We start from the raw sequence: 20,091 nt of genomic DNA, 5'->3' as shown, positions 1-20,091 counted from the left end.
TCGTTCCCTGAATGGCAGGCAGTCTGTGGTGGGGAGGAAGGGTGGAATAGTCTGAAGGGACCAGGCCATGGAAACCAAATGAATGAGAGTTCATATTTGACCCTGGAAGTTATAGGGAGCTACTACTAGAGTTTATTGAATTGGGGGTAGGGGAGGGAGTGGTAGGATATGGTCAGATCTGAGCTTTAGGAAAATTAAGTTGAGATCTTAGTGGGTGGATGGACTGGAGAGGGGAGAGACTCAAGGTAGGTAGACCCATTGGTTATTATAGTAGTCTAAGAGTGAGGTGATAAGGGCTTGTACCAGGGTGGTGGGCAGTATCAGAGAGGTGAAGGGGTATGTAGGAGAGATGAGACAAAAGTGAAACCAACAGGCCTTGGCAACAGATTGGCTATAGAGGGGGGCAGGGAGAGAGAGAGCCTGAAGAGTCTAGGATGTCACCTAGGTTGTAAACCTGTGATAGGGAAGTTGGGAAGGGCTCCAGATTTGGAGGGAAAGATAAAGAGGCATTATCTAACAATGGTCCTTTGAGGTAGGTACTACAGTGTTATGATTGCCATTTTACAGATAAGAAAGAATTGAAGCTCAAAGACTTATCTATTGTCGCAGGTGGCACCAAGATTCAAACATGGGGTTTCCAACTCCAAAACTCCACCAAAAGTGCCTCAGGCTTCTAAATCAAGATGCTGGATCGAGGGATCTTAAACCATTTGATACAACTCCCTCATTTTATAGTAGAGGAGACCCAAGGAGATTAAGTCACACAGGCAGTAATTAGCAGAGATGTGATTCGAACTTATATCTTCTGACCCCAAAGCATTCTCCATTGCTTGCAAATATTCTTTAAAAGGTGTCAACTTGACTTTACCATCCCTTACCTTCTTCTCTCTTCCCTTTCACCATCAAAAATCTTAGGAAGAGACGTTCCCCTCTTTGTTACCATTTCCTCCCATTCTTATCTCAACCTCTTCTGATCTCTCCATTCCCCTGAAATTGCTCTTTCTCCAAAGTTACCACCAATAGCCTTTGCCCAGTATTCATCCATATTTTCCCCTCTTCAGTTTTCAACACAAATGCTCAGCATACAGAAAGCACTTAATATGTGCATGTTGACTTGAAATGCTTATGGTCACCCACCCTCTGCCAGATGTGCTCTCCCACTGGTTTTCTTTGACCCTGCTTTCTCTTGATTGTCCTCCTACCTGTCTGGCCACTCCTCCTCAGTCTCCTTTGCTGCTTCATCCTCCATCTCCTGCCCCTTTACTGTGGGTGTCCCCCAAGCTGTCGTCTCTTCTCGCTCTGTACCCTCTCTCTTTGTGATCTCATCAGCTCCCATGAGTATCCAGCCTTAGTCTCCCTCCTGAGGTTCATTCAGTCCTACAATACCAACTGACTATCGCTGAACCTCTCTCTCCACCTGGGGATTTCAATAAGTGCTTCAAACTCAACATGCCAATGTCCAAAATGGAACTCATTATCTACTCCCACTAAACTTCCTTCTTTCAGTGAAGACCACCACCATAATCAACAACAGCCATCCAGTTTGCAAGCTTAGCATGGTCCTCAACTCATCCTTCTCCTTCACCTATTGGGTTCAAATCGCCAAGTCTTGTTGATTCCATTTCTACTGTCATCTCCATCCCCTACTCCCTGCTCACATGACCCTAGTTCAGGTCCTTATCACTTCTTAGCTAGACTATTGCAATAGCTTTCTAATTGGACTCTCCCCCTCACCAACCCATCCTTCAAACTTAGTTCCCCCCAAAAAACCCTTTTTCCTTTTGTTTTCTCAATTACACATAAAAAACTTAACATTCATCTTTAAAAATTTTGTATTCCAAATTCCCTCCTCTCCCCTTCTTGAGAAAGCAAGCAATTTGATATAGATTATACATGTGAAGTTATGTAAAACATTTCCATGTTAGCTATGTTGTAAAAGAAAACAGAAAATAGGTTAAGAAAAAATATGCTTGGCTCTGTATTCGGATTCCATCAATTCTTTCTGGAGATGGATAGCATTTTCCTATTATTCACTATTTTTTCTTTACTAATTTTCTATTACAAGTCTTTTGGAATTGTCTTGGATCACTGTATTGCTAAGTCATTCACCATTGTTCATTGCATAGTATTACTGTTACTGTGTAGGTTTTCTCCTGGATCTATTCACTTCACTCTGCATCAGTTCAAGTAAGTCTTCCTAGGTTTTTCTGACATCCTCCTGCTCATCATTTCTTCTAAAACAATAGTATTCCATCACAATCATCTACCGAATCGATGAGCATCCCCTCAATTTCCAAACCAAACAAACTTTCTAAAACAAAATCTGAACTAGTCATTTCCCCTTCCATCAGAACATTCGGAAGCTTGTTCTTGCCTAGAAGAAAAGCTACAAACTCTTCAGCATTGAAAGTCCTGCACAATCAGTCTTCAATCCAGAATTATTACATATTAAACCCCCCCCCCCTGCACAATATGTTAGAGGTGATGCTCAGTGCTCTTCTCAGAATTTGGCATTCCATCCCCATCTCCATGTCTTTACTGTTCCATCCTCCACCATTCCCTTAGAATGCTTGCTCTAACTAACCTCTAACCTCTGCTTCTAACAATTCCAGTTTTCTTCAAGGCTCAGCTCATGTGCCAACTTCTCTAGGAAACTTTTTTGGCTTCCCCTATTTTTTAGTGAACAGAGAGTGATTTATAGCTTGTAAAGTGTGCTTTACAAATATGATCTCATTATGGCCCTCATAATAATCTTGGGAGGTAGGTGATATTATTACTCCCATTTTATAGATGAGGGAACTAAGGCAAATAGAGATTAAGTGACTTGTCCAGGATCATACAGCTAGTAAATTATCTGAGGCTGGGTTTGAATTCAAGTCTTTCCAGTCTCCAGATTCTATCTATTGTCATCTTGCTGCCTCAAATATACAATATATATTGCATGCATGCAATCCATCACGTGTTGTCTTCTCCCTCCCCCATACTACAAGCACTTGAAAGAAGGGACTGTTTTTCATTTTGATTGTGTCCCCAGTGCCTTGAACAAAATAGGTATCTAGTAAGTCTCTGTTGTATCCAATTGGACTGTTGTTAGTATCTGTCAATGCTTCTAATATATTGTCATTGAGGCACAAAAGCCTACTGAGGTCTTGGGTTCTAGATGATTCATATTGGAGAAGGCTTGTTGGTTTCCCCAAGGATGCTTAGAGTGCAGCTACTACCTTAGATTGGCTTCTAGCCCTTGCAACTTTTCTTGTGGGATCTACCAAACCTCAGGCTCCATGGGCAGAGTCCTCTAAGGACCCACTGTTCCCTCTAAGCCACAGAGAGTCAGCAGAACACAGATGCCCAGCTCATCTTGCATCATGAAAACGGCTCTTTCCACTCTCAAGCCCTAGTTTCCTTTTTTTCTTCTTCTTCTATGCCTATTCTGTCATGTAGAAGTGATCCAAACAGGAAATATCAGGGGGTTGGACTCTCTCTCCACTAAGGATCTTCGGGGTGAGCTGTGGGAGGTACGATGTGGGGGGTGATGGGTGTTCTGACCCTGGACTTCAAGATCCCTGGCTCCCAGAATGTACAACTGTCTTCTCTAATGCATGAGCAAACAAATGCCCACGAAAGTTAAATCCCTTACTGGAGGACTAATACAGGTGGTATCAGTGGTGGAGCCCCAATGTGAATTTGTTTAATTCCCTTATGACTTTTTGTTATTGTTTTTTTAACCTTCACTGTATCCCCAGTGCTTAGCATAGTGCCTGGCACATGGTAGGTGCTTAACAAATGTCAGACACGTGGTTAAAGTGGAGATTTATTTTGGGTATGGGTTAACGCAAGTCCTGGAAACCTTTGCTGGCTTTCTCTCCAGACCCTGTTTCAGTGTCCCCACATGGGAGACTATTCCTAATGGAGATCTGGGGTACAAGTTGGAGTTTCTGAGGTTTTGTTCCTTCGGTTCCCCAAAGATCTCATTTTGGAAATTTGGGACATCTACAAAGCTCCAGGACTGTTCCTTTTGTCCACCCTCCCCTATTGAGATAGTTATTGATGGCCATGGGGTAAGTGATGGGCAGTGCTTATAACTGTGAATCTGAAGAGAAATAGTATTAACCTCATCCCCAGCTTAAAAGTGGAAAAATCAGAGCCTGCGTTCACCGGCTTGCCTCTGAAACCCGATTTCAATCTCCTTTCTCTCTGTCCCTTTAAAACCCAGTGGATTGTCAGAAAGTGGAGTCAGGAAGACGTGGGTTCAAATCCTTCTTCAGACACATGATGGTGGTTATGTAACTTTATCTCTTATTCATCACTATAATCTGTAATAGTAGTTATTTTACAGGCTTGGGTCTTGAGGTTCAAAAGAGATAATGAATTCAAAGTACTTTGTAAAATTTAAAGCACTGTATGTTTTTAATTGCTATTACTATTGCTATTATTTCAGAGGTGAAAGAAAGCCTAAAAATCTTATTGTTAACCCCTTGAGAAGCAGTATCATACAATGGAGAGAGCACTGAACATAGAGTCAATGGACTTGGGCTCAAATTCTGCCTTTCTCACTCACTACATGCATCTCCTTAGGCAAGTCATTTATCCTTTTGAGACCTCATTTTCCTCACCTGTAAAATTAGGAGGTTGGACTAGGCTACATTCAATGATTTTTTCCATTCTGAATCAAAGCTTCTGTGGTCCTTATTTTACAGATGAAGAAACAGAGAAGTAGTTTACCCAAGGCCACATCCCTGTTAATGGCAGAGCAGGGCCTGAGCCCTTCTATGTGTGGCTGTTTATATTATGCATTACTGTTTCTCTAGCACAAGTGGAGGCACTTTTGAAAGCATAAAGAAAGAGATACAAGAGATACGAAAACATGCCTCTGTCCCCTCTCTGAGGAGGTGGGGATTATGGGTATGGAACACTAAATATGAAAGTCAAACTTGGCTGATGGATCAGTTACCTTTTTTTTTTTAAACCCTTACCTTCCATCTTGGAATCAATACTGTGTATTGGTTCCAAGGCAGAAGAGTGGTAAGGGCTAGGCAATGGGGGTTAAGTGACTTGCCCAGGGTCACACAGCTGGGAAGTGTCTGAGGCCAGATTTGAACCTAGGAACTCCCATCTCTAGGCCTGACTCTCGATCCACTGAGCTACCCAGCTGCCCCCCAGTTACCTTTTTTAAATGAACTTATAGATAGATATATTAAACTCTTAATTTCCATCTTTGAATTAATACTGAGTATCAATTCCAAGGCGGAGGAGCACTGAGGGCTAGGCACAGAGTTAAATGATTTGCCTAGGGTCACATAGCTAGGAAATGTCCGAGGTTAGATTTGAACCCATGACTTCTGCCTCTAGACTTGGCTCTTCACTAAGCCACCTAGCTGCCCCCTATATACATACATACATATATATGTACATATATATGTATGCATACATATATATTTATAAAGGATCTCCTCACTGGAGAGAGGAAGAGGGAAAGAGAAATTTCAGAAATGTAAGTGAAACAAAATCAAAAGATGTCAATAAAAAGATTTTAAAATAGAGAGTCCTGAACATTACTATACCTGAAGTCACTTCCCCTGTCTCCGAGTCTCAGTTTTCCCCATCTGCACAAGGAGAGGGCTGGACTGGGTGATCTCTTCACTTTTCTGTTCTGAAGTCCTGTGACTCGGTATCATTCCGGCAAGGGCAGGTGGGCTCTGTGTTCATACCCAGTGGGCATAGCCTTGGACCCATAAAGAGCATCTATTTTGTGAGTGACCATCATGCCCTTTACTTTAAACAATCCATGATTCATTTTAGTAGGAAGTCTGCAATCAATCTGCTTTAGCTAACTGACCCGGGAGCCCTTAGCTAGGCTCATCCTCTGATACCAAACCCACTGTCTGCCGTAGAGTCCACACGTGAAGTCTTCCCAGGTAGCTAGGGCCAGCTAGAGCTGCCCTCTGCCAACACACACAGCCCTTGAGAATCCTGGGTTACCTTCATGTCACAATGAAACATCAGAATGGAAGTCAGCAGCCCGTTCAATTTGTTTGGTTATTCTGTAATTCCCAAGTTGGGACACCAGAGGGCAAGTGAAGAGAAGAATTCATTCTTCCTAACTGTGTGTTGATGTCAGGGATGTCAGGTTTAATTTAAGAAACCTTTATGGAGCGCCTGCTGCCTGTAGGGAATGCAGTTAGGTGCTGGGGGAGATACAAAGCTGAGGTTAAAATACAGCCTCTGCCTACATGGAACATACAGTCCGTCATTATTATTATTACTGACCCCAAAATACTTGATCACCAGTGAGAGGGCCAAAGGTAACTGAGGTTAGGTTCAATAAATGCTGGCAAGGTCCTCAATGCTTCCATTTTCATACATCATTGTATTAATTTCACCAAGCCTTGAAACACTAGTTTGCCTTAACAATATCTACAATCATGAAATATGAAATAACAATATACACAAGAAAAAACAAGTGGATGAAGAATGTCTATTGTTTACACTGTATATAATACACTATATATTAGATGAAAAGCCCAATGAGTTGGTCCATCAGAATTTAGTGAGAAACTGCAGAATAGACAATGAAGAGGGCTCGGAATTCAATCGGAGCAATAGGACAAGGGGCATACTGATTTGGGGAAGTAGTTTAATACTTTTTAATGATCCCCAACTGCTCTATGAAACAAAGGCCCATCCTTTCAATTCCATAAGCCATCCTTCAATAAATGCTTGTCAATGGACTGACTGAACATTCTTCCAGTGATGCTATATGATTGCAAATTAAAGAATGCCAGTTACTCCCAAATCAAAATTTTAGTAGGCCCAAAGGGCCCTATATAAAGGAGATGCATAAATAAGGAATTAATATAATACAAAACAGAGCATGATAAAAGCACAAGAGACAAAGTTTTATGTGAGGTGCCAAGAAAGGGAGGAGGGAAGAAGGGATTCAGTGAACATTTCATGGGAAAGTTGGCATCTAAGTTGACTCTGGAGGGATGGGGAAGGTGTTAACAGATAATGTTGGGGGAGAAGGAACTCCAGGTATAGGTGATGGCACTAGCAAAGGCAAGAAGATGGGAAAAATAGATTATGTCAAACAACAATTAGTCCAGTTTGGCTACACTATGGTGAAGAGTAGTAAGAAGAGAGGAAGCTGAAATGGTAGGGTTGTAGCAGATTGTGGAAGAACTTGAATTCCACAGTAAGAAGTCTAGATTCTTATTCCATTGGCAATTTGGTGGGGAAAGGTGAGGGCTTTAAGGGTTTTGGTCACTTGGGGAATTTTTTTTTAGAAGTCATCTCCCCTTGAGACATTATAAACAATAAATTATTACTTAAATACAAGTCTTTGTTATCATTGATAATATTGTTATCCCAACCTGAACAAAAAAGTGGTTATTAATTGTAAAATTCAATTAAGTAACCATTAATATATAACCATGGGTCATATAGCTGGAAAGTTTTATAATTAGAGTGAAATGAGGGTGGGGGAGGAATGAATAAGTAACAGAGGGGAGAAACATGAAAACATAGACAAGGTCAGTTGAGTTCTTGAGAGAGACTGTAAAGACTTACTTAATAATAGCTGAGGAAAGCTGGGTTTAAAATTCAACTCCCCCTTCTCTTTCAAATCACTGGGAAGACCATTGAAATCAGCCCAAGATACTCAGGAGTACAGAACACTTCCAGCCAGTCCCTAAACACAAGTGCCATCAAAGAAACAGCAACTCCTCATGGGAAGAACTATGGATCTTTAGAACCAGAGGACCTGGGTTTGAATCCCAGCTGAGCTACTTGCTACCTATGTAACTCTGGGAAAGTCATTTTTCCCTCAGAATCTCAGTTTCTTCATATATAACATGAGAGAGTTGGACTGGTGATCTCGAAAGTATCTTCTGGGTCTAATCTTGTGGTGTAAAGAGGACCAAAGAGAAAAAGGAATTGGAGGAAGGCTCCTTGAGCTACCATATCAAATGTGGTTTCATCTAGTTTTTAGCTCTACTTGGCCTGTACACTTTTAGTTCCCCCAAATCCCAATAAGACTTTTCTACATGAAACTGGCCAGTTTTCTCACTATCTTCCTACTTTCCCCTTGACTCTGTTTAAAATTGTTTATTTATTAAAAGGGAAAGGAAAAATTGGTGGGGGGTGGGGGAGAATTTACAGCAAATTTCTCTGATAAAGGTCTCATTTCTCAACTCTATAGAGAATTGAGTCAAATTTATAAGAATATAAATCATTCCCCACTTGACAAATGGTCAAAGGATATGAACAAATAGTTTTCAGATGAAATCAAAGCTATCAACAATCATGAAAAAATGTTTTAAATCACTATTGATTAGAGGAATGCAAAATAAAACAACTCTGAAGTACCATCTCATACCTATCAGATTGGCTGTGCCAGTAAAATGATAAATGTTGGAGGGAATGTGGCAAAATTGGAACATTAATGCATTATTGGTGGAGTTGTGAATTGATCTAACCATTCTGGAAGGACATTTGGAACTGTAAAGGTTAAATGTAATGGTTGGACTTAAATTATATGAAATAATGTAGAAATTATTATATCTCAAGTCAGAAGTTCATTTACCAAAACAGAGGGGAAACAATAAAGTAGAGAAATGTGAAAGAGGTTAGAGAAAATACCTATACTAGTCCTTAGCCAGGAGGGCCAGTAGTGAGTAACCACAGGGCCTCCTCCAAGATGGAAGCTAGTCTCTTAGAAAACTAGGAAGGGAGTCAGCCTTTTCACTTACCCAATGAAGTAGTCCATGAGTCAGACTCTAAGTTGAAGTCATGATCCACACTGTAGTCTCCAATGAAGTTTCCTCCAAGACTATCTTCAGGAGACACTCTCCACGAGACTCAACTTCACCAGACTGCCTCAGCCCAAGGATTTTGTGGCTCTTATGGTGGTTTCCTATCCTTTCCCCTCTTCACAGAGGCCAATCACAGTTTCCAAAATTGTCACACCTCTCATCCTCCAAAGGTGGCAACTCTTATCAAAGGCCTCTGAAGGTCAATTTCTCATCCAAAAAGTTTATAGTTTCTGAGGGTGTGAACTCTTAAAAAAATTCACAAATTTCTGACTGATTGAGTTAGAAAAAGGGATGGAGGTCTTCCAAGTATCTTGCTGGCTTCTCACCTCTAAAGGTGTTAACTCTCCTCCCAGGAGTAAGAGTTTGTGGACTTCCTTTACTTTAGAGTTAAGAAGGGGTGTATTCGCTTTTGTTGATTAATTCAAAAGTAGACAAAAGAGAGTTAATCCTGTCTTCAGTCTAGTAAGGTACTAAGTAAGGGTACTTAAGTTATTGTTATTCCAAATTGTTAACTCCAACTAGGCAAAGAGAACAAAGGACTCCCTTTTCACAAGTGCAAACTCAGAATAGACAAAGAGAACCAAGAATTTCCTTTCACAATATCTCCTGTGATTCTCTGGGAGACTAGTCTCCCCAGTGAATCATTTTACACAACTATCTTGTATCGCTAAAGATCTTCTAGCTAAAAGTGCATACAATATTCAATAGTTAGAGATAAGAGGGAAATAAATAAAAGAGATAGAGAGATAGATATATAGAGAGCAAACCAATGTTTACTAGGCAAATTGACAATAAGCCAATTAAGGGGGCAATCCCCTGTGGCATAAAAGTTTACATTCAAACTTGTGTTCAATCAGTTATACTCCAGAGTTTGTGCTGGATCTTCTGATGCTGTGGAGATTTTCTTTGGGCATCTTTATGGTGACTTCTTCAAATAATTCATCTTCTAGATTCAGTCATCAAGCTCTCTTTCCTGAAATGTTTCTTTCCCAAAAGATTTTTTAAGTTTTATGGCAATTATACAATCCCCTCTGAGATCCCTCCTGAGGAGGGTGTTGGCCAACAGTACCATGACCAAAGGGCCATAAAACTCTGTATCCTTTTTGATCCAGTAATACCACTACTAGGTCTATACCCCAAAGAGATAAACGAATAGGGGAAAAGGACCCATGTGTTCAAAAATATTTATAGGAGCTCTTTTTGTGGTGGCAAATAACTAGAAATTGAGGAGATGCCCATTAATTGGGGAATGGCTACACAAATTGTGGTGCATGATGGTGATGTATATCTATTGTGCTAGAAGGAATGAGGAGCAGGATGATTTCAGAAGAAACTAGAAAGACCTACATGAACTGAGGCAGAGTGAAGTAAGTGTACCAGGAGATCACTGTACACAGTAATAACATCATTGTACAATGATCAACTGTGAAAGATTTATCTATTCTCAGTAATAAAATCCAGGAGAATTCTGAAGGACTTTTGACAAAGAATGCTACCAATCTCCAGAGAAAGAACTGCTGGAGTCAGAATGCAGATCAAAGTATATGACTTTTCACTTTACTTTATTTGTGTCTTAATTTGGGGGTTGTGATTTTCTTCGAATATTCTGTCACAACAATGATGAGTATGGAAATACCTTTTGCATGATCCTACATGTACATCCCAGATCAAATTGCTTATGATCTCAAGGCGGGGGGAGAGAAGGGAGGAAGGGAGATAATTTTGGATCTTATAGTTTAAGAAAAGGTATTTTGAAAATTGTTATAACATGTAATTGGGAAATTAAAAAAAATAACTTCTTATGAACAACTTGACAGTCATTATCAAACATTTGCATATACTAAGAAGGGGAAAAAGGAAGAATGCATATGAGACAGTGAATCTATCAAGCACTGCTTAATATTTTAAAAAGAATATTGAAGTTTCAATAGCATGCTATCAACACTAGCCTACTTTTCGGTGACCCCTTTTTGTCTTCTTGGTTGTTTTCAGTCATGTCCAGTTCTTTTGTGACTCCATTTGGGATTTTTGGGTTTTCTTGGCAAAAATACTAGAGTGGTTTGCCATTTCTTTCTCTAACTCATTTTTATAGAGGAGGGCAAGTGGCTTGTATGAGCAGAAGCCCTTTTCCTCTCCTTCCCCTTTCCCTGCTGTCTGCTGTTTTCTCCAAATAAAGCAGCTTTTCTCTGCCAGCATCTTATCAAGTCTCCTGCCTGCTCATTAGAGGGATTTCTGGGGGTACAAACCTCCCCAGAATTCCACTCTGCATACCCTCGATTATTATTGTCTTGCTCCACTTGAAAGTAGTCTCCTTGGTTAGGTGGGAATCCTTCTTGATTGAAATCAAGACGTCTGCTCTGACTGAGGAGGACTGAGTTCAAAACCAAAGAGAAAGCTTGAGGTGGCCCAGTTCTGGAGAGGAAGGAGTGGAGACACATATCGAAAGCTGAACTGGAAAGAACTGGAAACTCAGGGGCAAACCTTTGGGAAGAAAAAGACAAGGATGAACTGATCTGTGGCAGAGAAGGGAACTACCACTGCAGAGCGTCATCAGCCCTTCAGGTATCTGAGAGTAGAAAATTGACCTCCTCTTCGAAGCAGGAAAGTTCTAAAAAAAGTTTGCTCTTTTCCCAACTTCCTCTCCCAGTTACCAACTAATGCAGTACTATGCCCTGAGCTTTCTTTATCCAAAAGCTTCTGATAAGCTGAATTCTGCCTCAACCTCAATGGGACCAAAGTTAATGAGAAAGAGACAGAGAAATTTATTAATATTAATTTCTGGATATTAAGGCAGAGAGCACAACTTCTACCTAGATGTTGGGAATTTTCTTCATAAAGGCTCAGAATAACTGTGATTGTACTTGACTTTCTGTCTCATAATCTTCCTAAAGCAGCTGAAGAAGGAACTACGTGTATCCAAGGGGCCATTGTAGTTCCTCTAGGCTTAAAGTAGGCTAATTACCTTCATCGGGTATTGAACTTTTTCTTCTTTTTTTAAAGTCACTATTACTATCCTTTATCCCACACCCCACAAAACTCCCTTCTTAGCCAGTAACAACCATATCTTGTAACTAATATGCATCATCAAGCAAAATGGACTAGTTTTAGTCTGGCCCAATAATCTGTGTCTTGTTCTGTACCCCCCCAATCCATTCCTTCTCTGCCTGAGCCGGTCCCATGTCTCAGCATCATCACTAGCATTTATACAGCATTTTTAAGGTTTGCAAAGTGCTTTATACATAACCCCATTTGATATCTTGAATTTCCTGGTTTTCTTCACTCAGCTCGAATGCCACTTTCTGCCTTTCTCCCAAATCTGCTTCCAAAACTGTGTTTTGGTTCCAAGGCAGAAGAATGGTAAAGGCTAGGCAATTGGGGTTAAGTGACTTGCCCTGGGTCACATGTCTAGGAAGTTTCTGAGGTCAAATTTGAACCCAGAACCTCCTGTCTTTAGACCTGGCTTTCAATCTACTGAGCCACCTGACTGCTCCTGTGCCTGAACTTTTAATCTGCTTTGCACATGTTTTGTTTAAATCTATATTTGTGAACGTCGTCTCTACTGTTAGACCATAAGCCCTTTGAGGTCAAGGACTCTATGATGTAGGATCTCTGCAAAGTGTAGTCTCAGAGAGCTGGTGAGAACACAGAGAGATTAAAGGACTTTTTGGGGTCACGCAGATCGGTAGAATTGATATTTGGGTTCATGTCTCTCTGGCTTCAAGGCAGACCTTCCCTCCATAACACACTGCCTCTAGTAAATGCATGGTAAGTAAGTGATTAAACTCAGTAAGTCTGTTTGGAAATGCAAAGGTGTGATTGTGAATTCTTAAATTAGGCCACTGTAGGATTTATTGGGAAAAGGGAGCACCCTTTAACATCTCAACAAGGAAAGCCATGCTGAGTGGTCCGGGGCTGTTGGCTGAAAATGAAACCAATGAGTTTCATTTTAGAGAAATTCCATCACACGTGCCATCAGAAGTATGCATGTATTTTACCTACAAGGTTCTCCACATTTACAGCTCTGCAGAGGTTCCTGAGTTCCGAAATGCACCTGAAACTGCCCTGAATTGCTGATGGCTGCAAACTTCCTAGAGTGTTAAAATAAAGCCTAATAAACGATTAACTCTCATAGCATTTAAGAGCTGTCATTCAGTAACTGTTCATGTGGCATGTTGGGGGGCAGGCGGGGCAGGGGGTGTTATGTTCATTATAAAGCAGATGCCTTCAGGCCTTTATTTTGCATAGCAATCAGAATTGAAGTTTGTTTTGCGACCTAAATAAAGGCATTCTTACTAAATGAGAAATAAATATGCCCATGAAAACATTTGGATTAGGAAAATGGAAATAACGTGGAGGAGTGTGATAACTATGAAGTAAACTTTAAGTTTAAAAAAATGATAGTCACATGCATGACTTCATAGTCATCCAAAACTTGAAAGAAAAAGCAAGAAAAACTTATTTTAAGAGGGTTAGGTGACCTGGGGAGGAGAGGAGAGAGGAAGGAAGGGAAGAGGAGGTGGGAGAGAGGACCCCAAATGAATACCGTATCTATTATTGAAGCATGGAGTGCCTGAGTCATAGGTTGGAGAAAAGACAGAAGGAAATGAGGATTACTAGGCTTTAGCTAGGATGATGGAGGGACTTCTTGGAAGTCAGTTGAGATTTGAGCAGAAGGCCTTCCGTCCAAGCAAAAAAGAACCAGCGAAGGGACAGCTGGGTAGCTCAGTGGATTGAGAGCCAGTCCTAGAGACAGGAGGGCCTAGGTTCAAATCTGGCCTCAGACACATCCCAGCTGTGTGACCCTGGGCAAGTCACTTGACCCCCATTGCCTAGCCCTTACCACTCTTCTGCCTTGGAGCCAATACACAGTATTGACTCCAAGAAGGAAGGTAAGGGTATAAAAAAAAAAGAACCAGCGTTTTCCCTTGACTCGAAGGTGGGGCTAAGGATGGAAGCTGACCTAGTACGGGAGGGTAAAAGCTGTGGGTAGGTCCTCTGTCTTAGCCGGGGCGGTGGTTGGCATAAACTTCTCTCCTCAATGACAGTGGCCATGGCAAGCTCTCAAGGTCTGATCTTGTAAATGGATTCAAATGGTATTTTGGAAATTCCTGGCTTGTAGAACTGTGACTAATCATTCACCTATGTAAGGCAAGCACCAGAAACATATGCCTAGAGCAAGTAGCAAGAAGGGCACCTTTGAATCAATCTTTCAAGATAAATTCAGTTGTAAAGGGGATGAAGGAAAGAACTAAGGTCTTAGGCATAAGGCACAACAGAGGAAGAGATCCCAGGACCCACCCCCCCTTGTTGGAGGATGCAGAGAACAAGTACGACATAGATGGGTGCTCTCGTGGGCAGAAAGGATGATGGGACGAAGACTGCGTCCTGGAAGGGCTTGATCACCTTTGGTGCCAAGGACAGCAAGGGAGGGGGAATCATGCTCTCTAGTGGTTTCTGACCATAACAAATTATTCTTGCTCATTTTTTAGACCTGCAGAAGGAGTACAGGTGCTATTGGCACTCCCTAAACCTTGGCACCTTGAGGCAAAGCACTAGATTTTCTATTCTAGCAATGGATTTGCTTATTCGTATGTGCCTTTGTGGACAGGCAGCATGGTTCTAGAGCCAGGTGAGACTTGGGTTCCCAATCTTGCCTTTAACCCTAGAATGTCCCATCTCTGACATACATTAGTGTGACTTTAAACAAGTCACTTAATTTCTCAGTGGCTCAGGTGATCCTCTAGGATGAAAGGTTGCATAGAAAGTGCCAGCTTTCTTTGGTAGAGAGAATCTCTTCACCTGGCACTTTATACATTAGTGAAATTACAGATCTTGTCCTTATCTATAGCCTTGTGGGAGAGTCATTGGATTTCTCTGTCCCTCAGTTTTTTCATCTGTAAAGTAGGGATAATAAGTAGGAGGTAACAGTAGAAATAACAGGAGCTAGTAGACCAATCTCAAAGGGCTATTATGAGAATCAAATAATCATAATGACAGCTAGCTTAAGTACATTACAAATATCAACTTTGATTTTCAGAACAACCCAGGGAGGTAGGTGCTGTTATCCCTATTTTTCAGACAAGGAAACTAGAGCAGACAGAAACTAAGTTAATTACTCAGGGTCACACAGAAACTGAAGCTGAATTTGAACTTATATCTTTCTGACTCTCTAGACTCAGCACTTTATCCACTTTGCCACCTAAATAAATTAATATATGCTTTGGAAAACTTAAAGCTTTAAATCAGTTGTTATAATCTTTAATAGGGTCTATGGGCTCTACTTACAGGATACCATTGGTATTAAGGTAAAGATTTTTCACCCATTTTGTGTCAGTCCCCTTTTGATAGTCTGGTGAAACCTGTGGATCCGTTCTCAGAATAATGTGTTTTAATCATCTTTGGAGTTGAAAACTAGTTCTGCTTGGTGTTGACTCCAGGGAGCATCATGCCTTACCCAAGGTAAGTTGGCCACCTGAAACCATGCTGAATGGTTCAGTTTTTTGATATCCAACAACGTCTTAATTCCTTCAGATGGCTTCCCCTCTGCTTGCAAGGCTGGAGGGTGGATCAATAAACTCCTCCAAAAGTCTTCCTTTATTAGAGGTCTCAGATCAGACCTTTCTCGGTAACTTTCTATTTTCCATCAGCAACCTCCCTCCCCCTTTCCAGTTTCCTTTAGTATGTTCTCTTCCTCCATTAGATTATGAAGTCCTTGAGGGCAGGAATTATCTTTCTTTTTCTTATTTGTATTCACACTTAGCACAATATTTGGCACTTCTGGAATTGAATTGAAATTAAAAGACATGATGACTTTCAGTTCATTAAAGTGAGTCAACACCAAGCAGAACTAGTTTTCAACTCCAATGATGATTAAAACACATTATTTTGAGAAAGGATCCACAGGTTTCACCAAACTATCAAAAGGGTAGTGCCAGAAAATGGGTTAAAAATCTTTGCTATCCAGAGACCCCTTGGGGGTCCACAGACCCCAGTTTAAGAACTCCAGCAAAGGACTAACTATGGTTCTAGAGAATAGATGATTGCTCTTGAGTTTTTCCAGTCACCAGTGGAGGGAAGCGGGGCTGTGTGCTTACTTCCATACTTTTTAGCATGATGCTTTCATCAATGTTGGCAGACACCTTCAACAAGGAAAAAAAAAACAGTATCAAGGTCAACTACAACATTGATGGTAAATTACTAAAGTGAAGGGAAAGTTGAAGTGTAGACGATTGTGTACTCAATGCAACTTCTAAGACTGAAATGCAAGAGGATGGATCAATTCTCTGCAGCTTATACTAATTTTGGTCTGACAACTAACACTAGGAAACAGAGGTTCTCCACCAGCCAGCATCACACCATCAGTTACAGCAAATGGAGAATTATGAATGCTGTGGATAAGCCCACTTATCTTGGCAGTATACTTTCAGGAATGAACACTTAGATGATGAGGTTGATGCATGCATTGCCAGAGCTAGCTCAGTGTTGGAGAGACCATGAAAGAAAGTGTTGGAGAAAAGAGTATTATTAGACTGCTTATCAAACAGAGCCATTGTGCTGGCCTCGTTGTTGTATGTCTTGAAACCTGGCCAGCATACCAGTGCCATGCCAGGAAACGGAATCGTTTCCATTTGAATTGTCTTAGGAAGATTCTGAAGATCACCCGGCATTAGAAGGCACTGGACACTGAGGTCTTTTCTTGAGCTCAACTGCCAAGCATTCAGACTCTACTTCAGAGATTGCTACTCTGATGGGCTGGCCAACCATACATTTGCCTAAAAGATTATTGTACCAAGAACTCATACAAGGCAAATGTTCACACAGAGGTCAAAAGGGGCAATACAAGAACACTTTCAAGGTTTCTCTGAAGAAGTTGTGATCAACAACAGTTGGACATTAACCCCTGACATAGTGATGTCATTGTGGTTGTCGTAGAGTATGAAAGACAACCAAGCTTGGGGTACAATATCTGTTCAAGGCACGAGATGGTGATGCAAGCTTGCCTGGCCTGACCACATTTCCACTATGCATACATGAGGAGTTCTAGGCTCTAGTCTTAGGAAACAACTAACTGAGCGTTCTCAGACCTCTGTCCACCCAGTTTCTTCTCTCTTATCTGTGGTATGATATAAAAAATTAACAATTAATTTTATTTGCTCTGATTCCTGAAAGGTCTTAATCTTTCCTCCAACTTCACTTGTGCCAGGAAAAATTACTCATTTATGATTAACAGTGCATTTGGTAAACAAAATTAAACATGGAAGTTCTGGGCTAAAAACCCATTTCAACTTGAGTACGCCATAGCAGCTTATGCTAACATGCTAAGGAGAGTGAATTTAAGTATCACAGGAGCTCCTAAAAAAATAGGAGCAAACAAAAAATTTGAATATTATAAGGATGATACTAGAAATTAAGTCTTGTTATATTAATTTAGAGATAAGTAAAGAAGCTGGTTTGAGAAAGAATTGGAGTCTGAAACAGTTGAGACAGTGTGAGTTTCAAATGTTAAGTATGTGTGGGAGGGGTAATCAATTCATTGCCTATTATCTTATAATATAATATTTTAAGAAATATTTAAATGAAATGCCCAGATTTACTAGAATTATATGGCAACATAAAAAGAGTCTACTGGTTCACCTTCTAAAAGAAATTACAAACTAAAAACAATAAGGACTATCATAGCCAAATTCCAGACTTTCCAAGTCAAATTAAAAATAATGTAACCAGAAAGAAGTTCAATTACCAAGACCCATAGTCAGGATCAAACAAGACTATGTTATGACAATATAAAGGAGAGAAAACCTTGGAAGACAAAGTTTTAAAAATGCAAAGGCTTATAACCATGAATAATCTGCCCTTCAAAACTTTCAGACATTCTTATTGAAAATTCCACATTGAGTAGAAACTTTGAAATGTGAACAGTAATTGAAAAGTAATTATACTTGAGCACTTAAATGGAGCAAAATGATGATAAAGTCCTTACATTCTAATAATGTCGGAAGAATTGTGGCCTATTAGAATTCAACTTTCAATGGTCACCAAGGGAATTAAGAAACACAAACACAGGAACTAGTGTATAATTGAAAAATCTGTTACTCTAAAAAAGAACTACATTTCCCAGGAGTCCACTGACTTCCTGCAGACAGGGGATAAACATTGAGTGGGTGGCCCTGCCCCTCGTTTTTTTTGGCCTGATGGCATTGAGCTTCGTGGCAGTGATAAGCTAAGCATGGGGATTTTATTTTATTTTATTTATTTATTTTTTTAAACCCTTACCTTCCATCTTGGAGTCAATACTGTGTATTGGCTCCAAGGCAGAAGAGTGGTAAGGGCTGGGCAATGGGGGTCAAGTGACTTGCCCAGGGTCACACAGCTAGGAAGTGTCTGAGGCCAAATTTGAACCTAGGACCTCCCATCTCTAGGCCTGACTCTCAATCCACTGAGCTACCCAGCTGCCTCCTAAACATGGTGTAAAAATGGACTTGAATCCAGGACTTCAATCCCTAGAAGTCCTTGCTCCACTTCCCCAAAATGCTTTGTAATCTCACTGAATTCTCACCTGGGCCGGGAGGGTCTCCGCCCAGGGCGGGCTCTCTCTTCTCTTTCTGTCTCCTCTGGCAAACAGACGGGTCTCATGATGTGAGTGAAATTTGGGTGGGCCTCATGGCCCACTTAGCACATGTTTCTCTTACTTGTATTTTTTTTAACCCTTGACTTTTAATAAACCTCATAAAAATAATACCTCTAGCAGAGAGAAACTAATTTCTTCCTGTGTCAGTTTCCCTAAATTTTAATCTTTACAATGGGGATTTTAAATGGGTTGATCAGCCATGGGCATGGGGTCTTTATTTTGTATCCTTTTCATTCCTTGACTTCTAGTGATCATTAATAAATCTCCTAAAATATAATATTTTTATTTACTGAGACTAATTTTAATTTTTATACTAGGTATGGTTTTGTTAGTTTTAAGAGAAGAAAAGAAAAGGGAGGGGAAATGAATTATGAGGAAATAAATGAAGAAAGAAGAAATTCATCATTATAACTGTAAGATTAAAAATTAATATCCAAAATACTCCAAGTATTATATTTAATAAGATTTATTAATAATAATTTGAAGCAAAAAGGAAAATAAAAGACTAGAGAAAAAGAGAGAGCTCAAGAGAGAGGGTGGAGTTACAGAACTATATACACATGTAACAAATGTAAATATGAGGATGAAGGGAAAAGGACGCTGGGAGATGAAGTCCAAGGGGACAAAATTTTCTAATTACACATACCTAATGTGGGCATTGGAGAAGAAGGGTCCAGGGAAATGGAGGAAGGTATAGGGAAGTGGGATTCTCATGATCTTCACTCTTATCTACATTGGGCAAAGGAGGTTTAACATATCTGTTTAACTCAAAAAGTGTGGTGTAGAAATACATTCAACTAAGTTTCTTCCATTGTTGATCAGTAGTTTTCAGTCACATACAGTTCTTTCTGACCCCATGTAGGGTTTTCTTGGCAGAAATACTGGAGTAGTTTGTGAATTCCTTTTCCAGCTCATTTTACAGATGAAGAAACTGAGGCAAACAAGGTCACACCAACAAAATTGAATAAAATTAAAGGGTGGTCAAGCAGCTTTGGTTCATTGGCTACTAATCAAGCATAGCGTTTCCATATCAAAGAAGGCTTTGTGCTCTTCTAGCTAAGAAGAATTGCAAAAGCTCAAAAGAAATGTGAGAAACTTAGAGACATCTCCAACCCAAATGTTCATACATGCTATTTGTTCCTGATCTATCATAGAACCTTCCCAGCACATATTGGCCTGATCCCCCACAGTTGGATACACTGTACATTGACCCCAACATAGTGGTGTCATTTTTGGTCTTCTTCAAGTACAAGGATGATAACTATTCCCTGGGATCAGATTTGATGACTCTCCTGAAAATTAGGTTACTGTTAAGTGTTAATTATTTTTCTCATATGATTCTTCCTTTTAAAGTACTAAGAGAACTGGATTGAGGAAAGAATAAGAAACTGAGGACAGGATGGGATTCCCAACCTGTGATCCCAGGGAGACTCTGCTCCCTTCTTATAACTTTATCAGCCTTTACCACCAAGCTAATTTGAATGTGATTTCTATTAATCCTGTCCCAAGGTTTTTCTTTACCTCAGTTCAGATCTCTTTAATATTTCTGTCTTAGCTTCCTCCTACTTTGATCAACAGACATTATTAAAATAGCTTGCATTTATTGAGTTTTACAATGTAAACAGCATTGTGTTAAGTACTGGGCTCTATCCT

At 40.3% G+C, this 20,091-nt stretch overlaps 1 protein-coding gene across 3 annotated transcripts in view; it reads right to left on the bottom strand.

Moving 5' to 3' along the window:
* URGCP (upregulator of cell proliferation) overlaps positions 1 to 20,091 on the bottom strand; it is an 82,079-nt gene that overhangs the window by 59,414 nt on the left and 2,574 nt on the right. The window contains exon 1 of one of the 3 annotated variants that reach the window (XM_056812024.1): positions 1,203 to 1,718. In XM_056812024.1, coding sequence (XP_056668002.1) covers positions 1,203 to 1,336 — 134 coding nt within the window. In that variant the 5' untranslated portion in view covers positions 1,337 to 1,718. Of the gene's footprint in view, positions 1 to 1,202; positions 15,950 to 18,891; positions 19,370 to 20,091 lie in introns of those variants that run through there. The other 2 variants (XR_001626352.2, XR_001626355.2) reach the window with 2 other exon arrangements.

Source organism: Monodelphis domestica, chromosome 1, assembly GCF_027887165.1.
Source record: "Monodelphis domestica isolate mMonDom1 chromosome 1, mMonDom1.pri, whole genome shotgun sequence".
NCBI classification, from domain to species: Eukaryota; Metazoa; Chordata; class Mammalia; order Didelphimorphia; family Didelphidae; genus Monodelphis; species Monodelphis domestica.
Note: the sequence above shows the minus strand (reverse complement) of the source record. Positions and strands in the feature narration are given on the sequence as shown.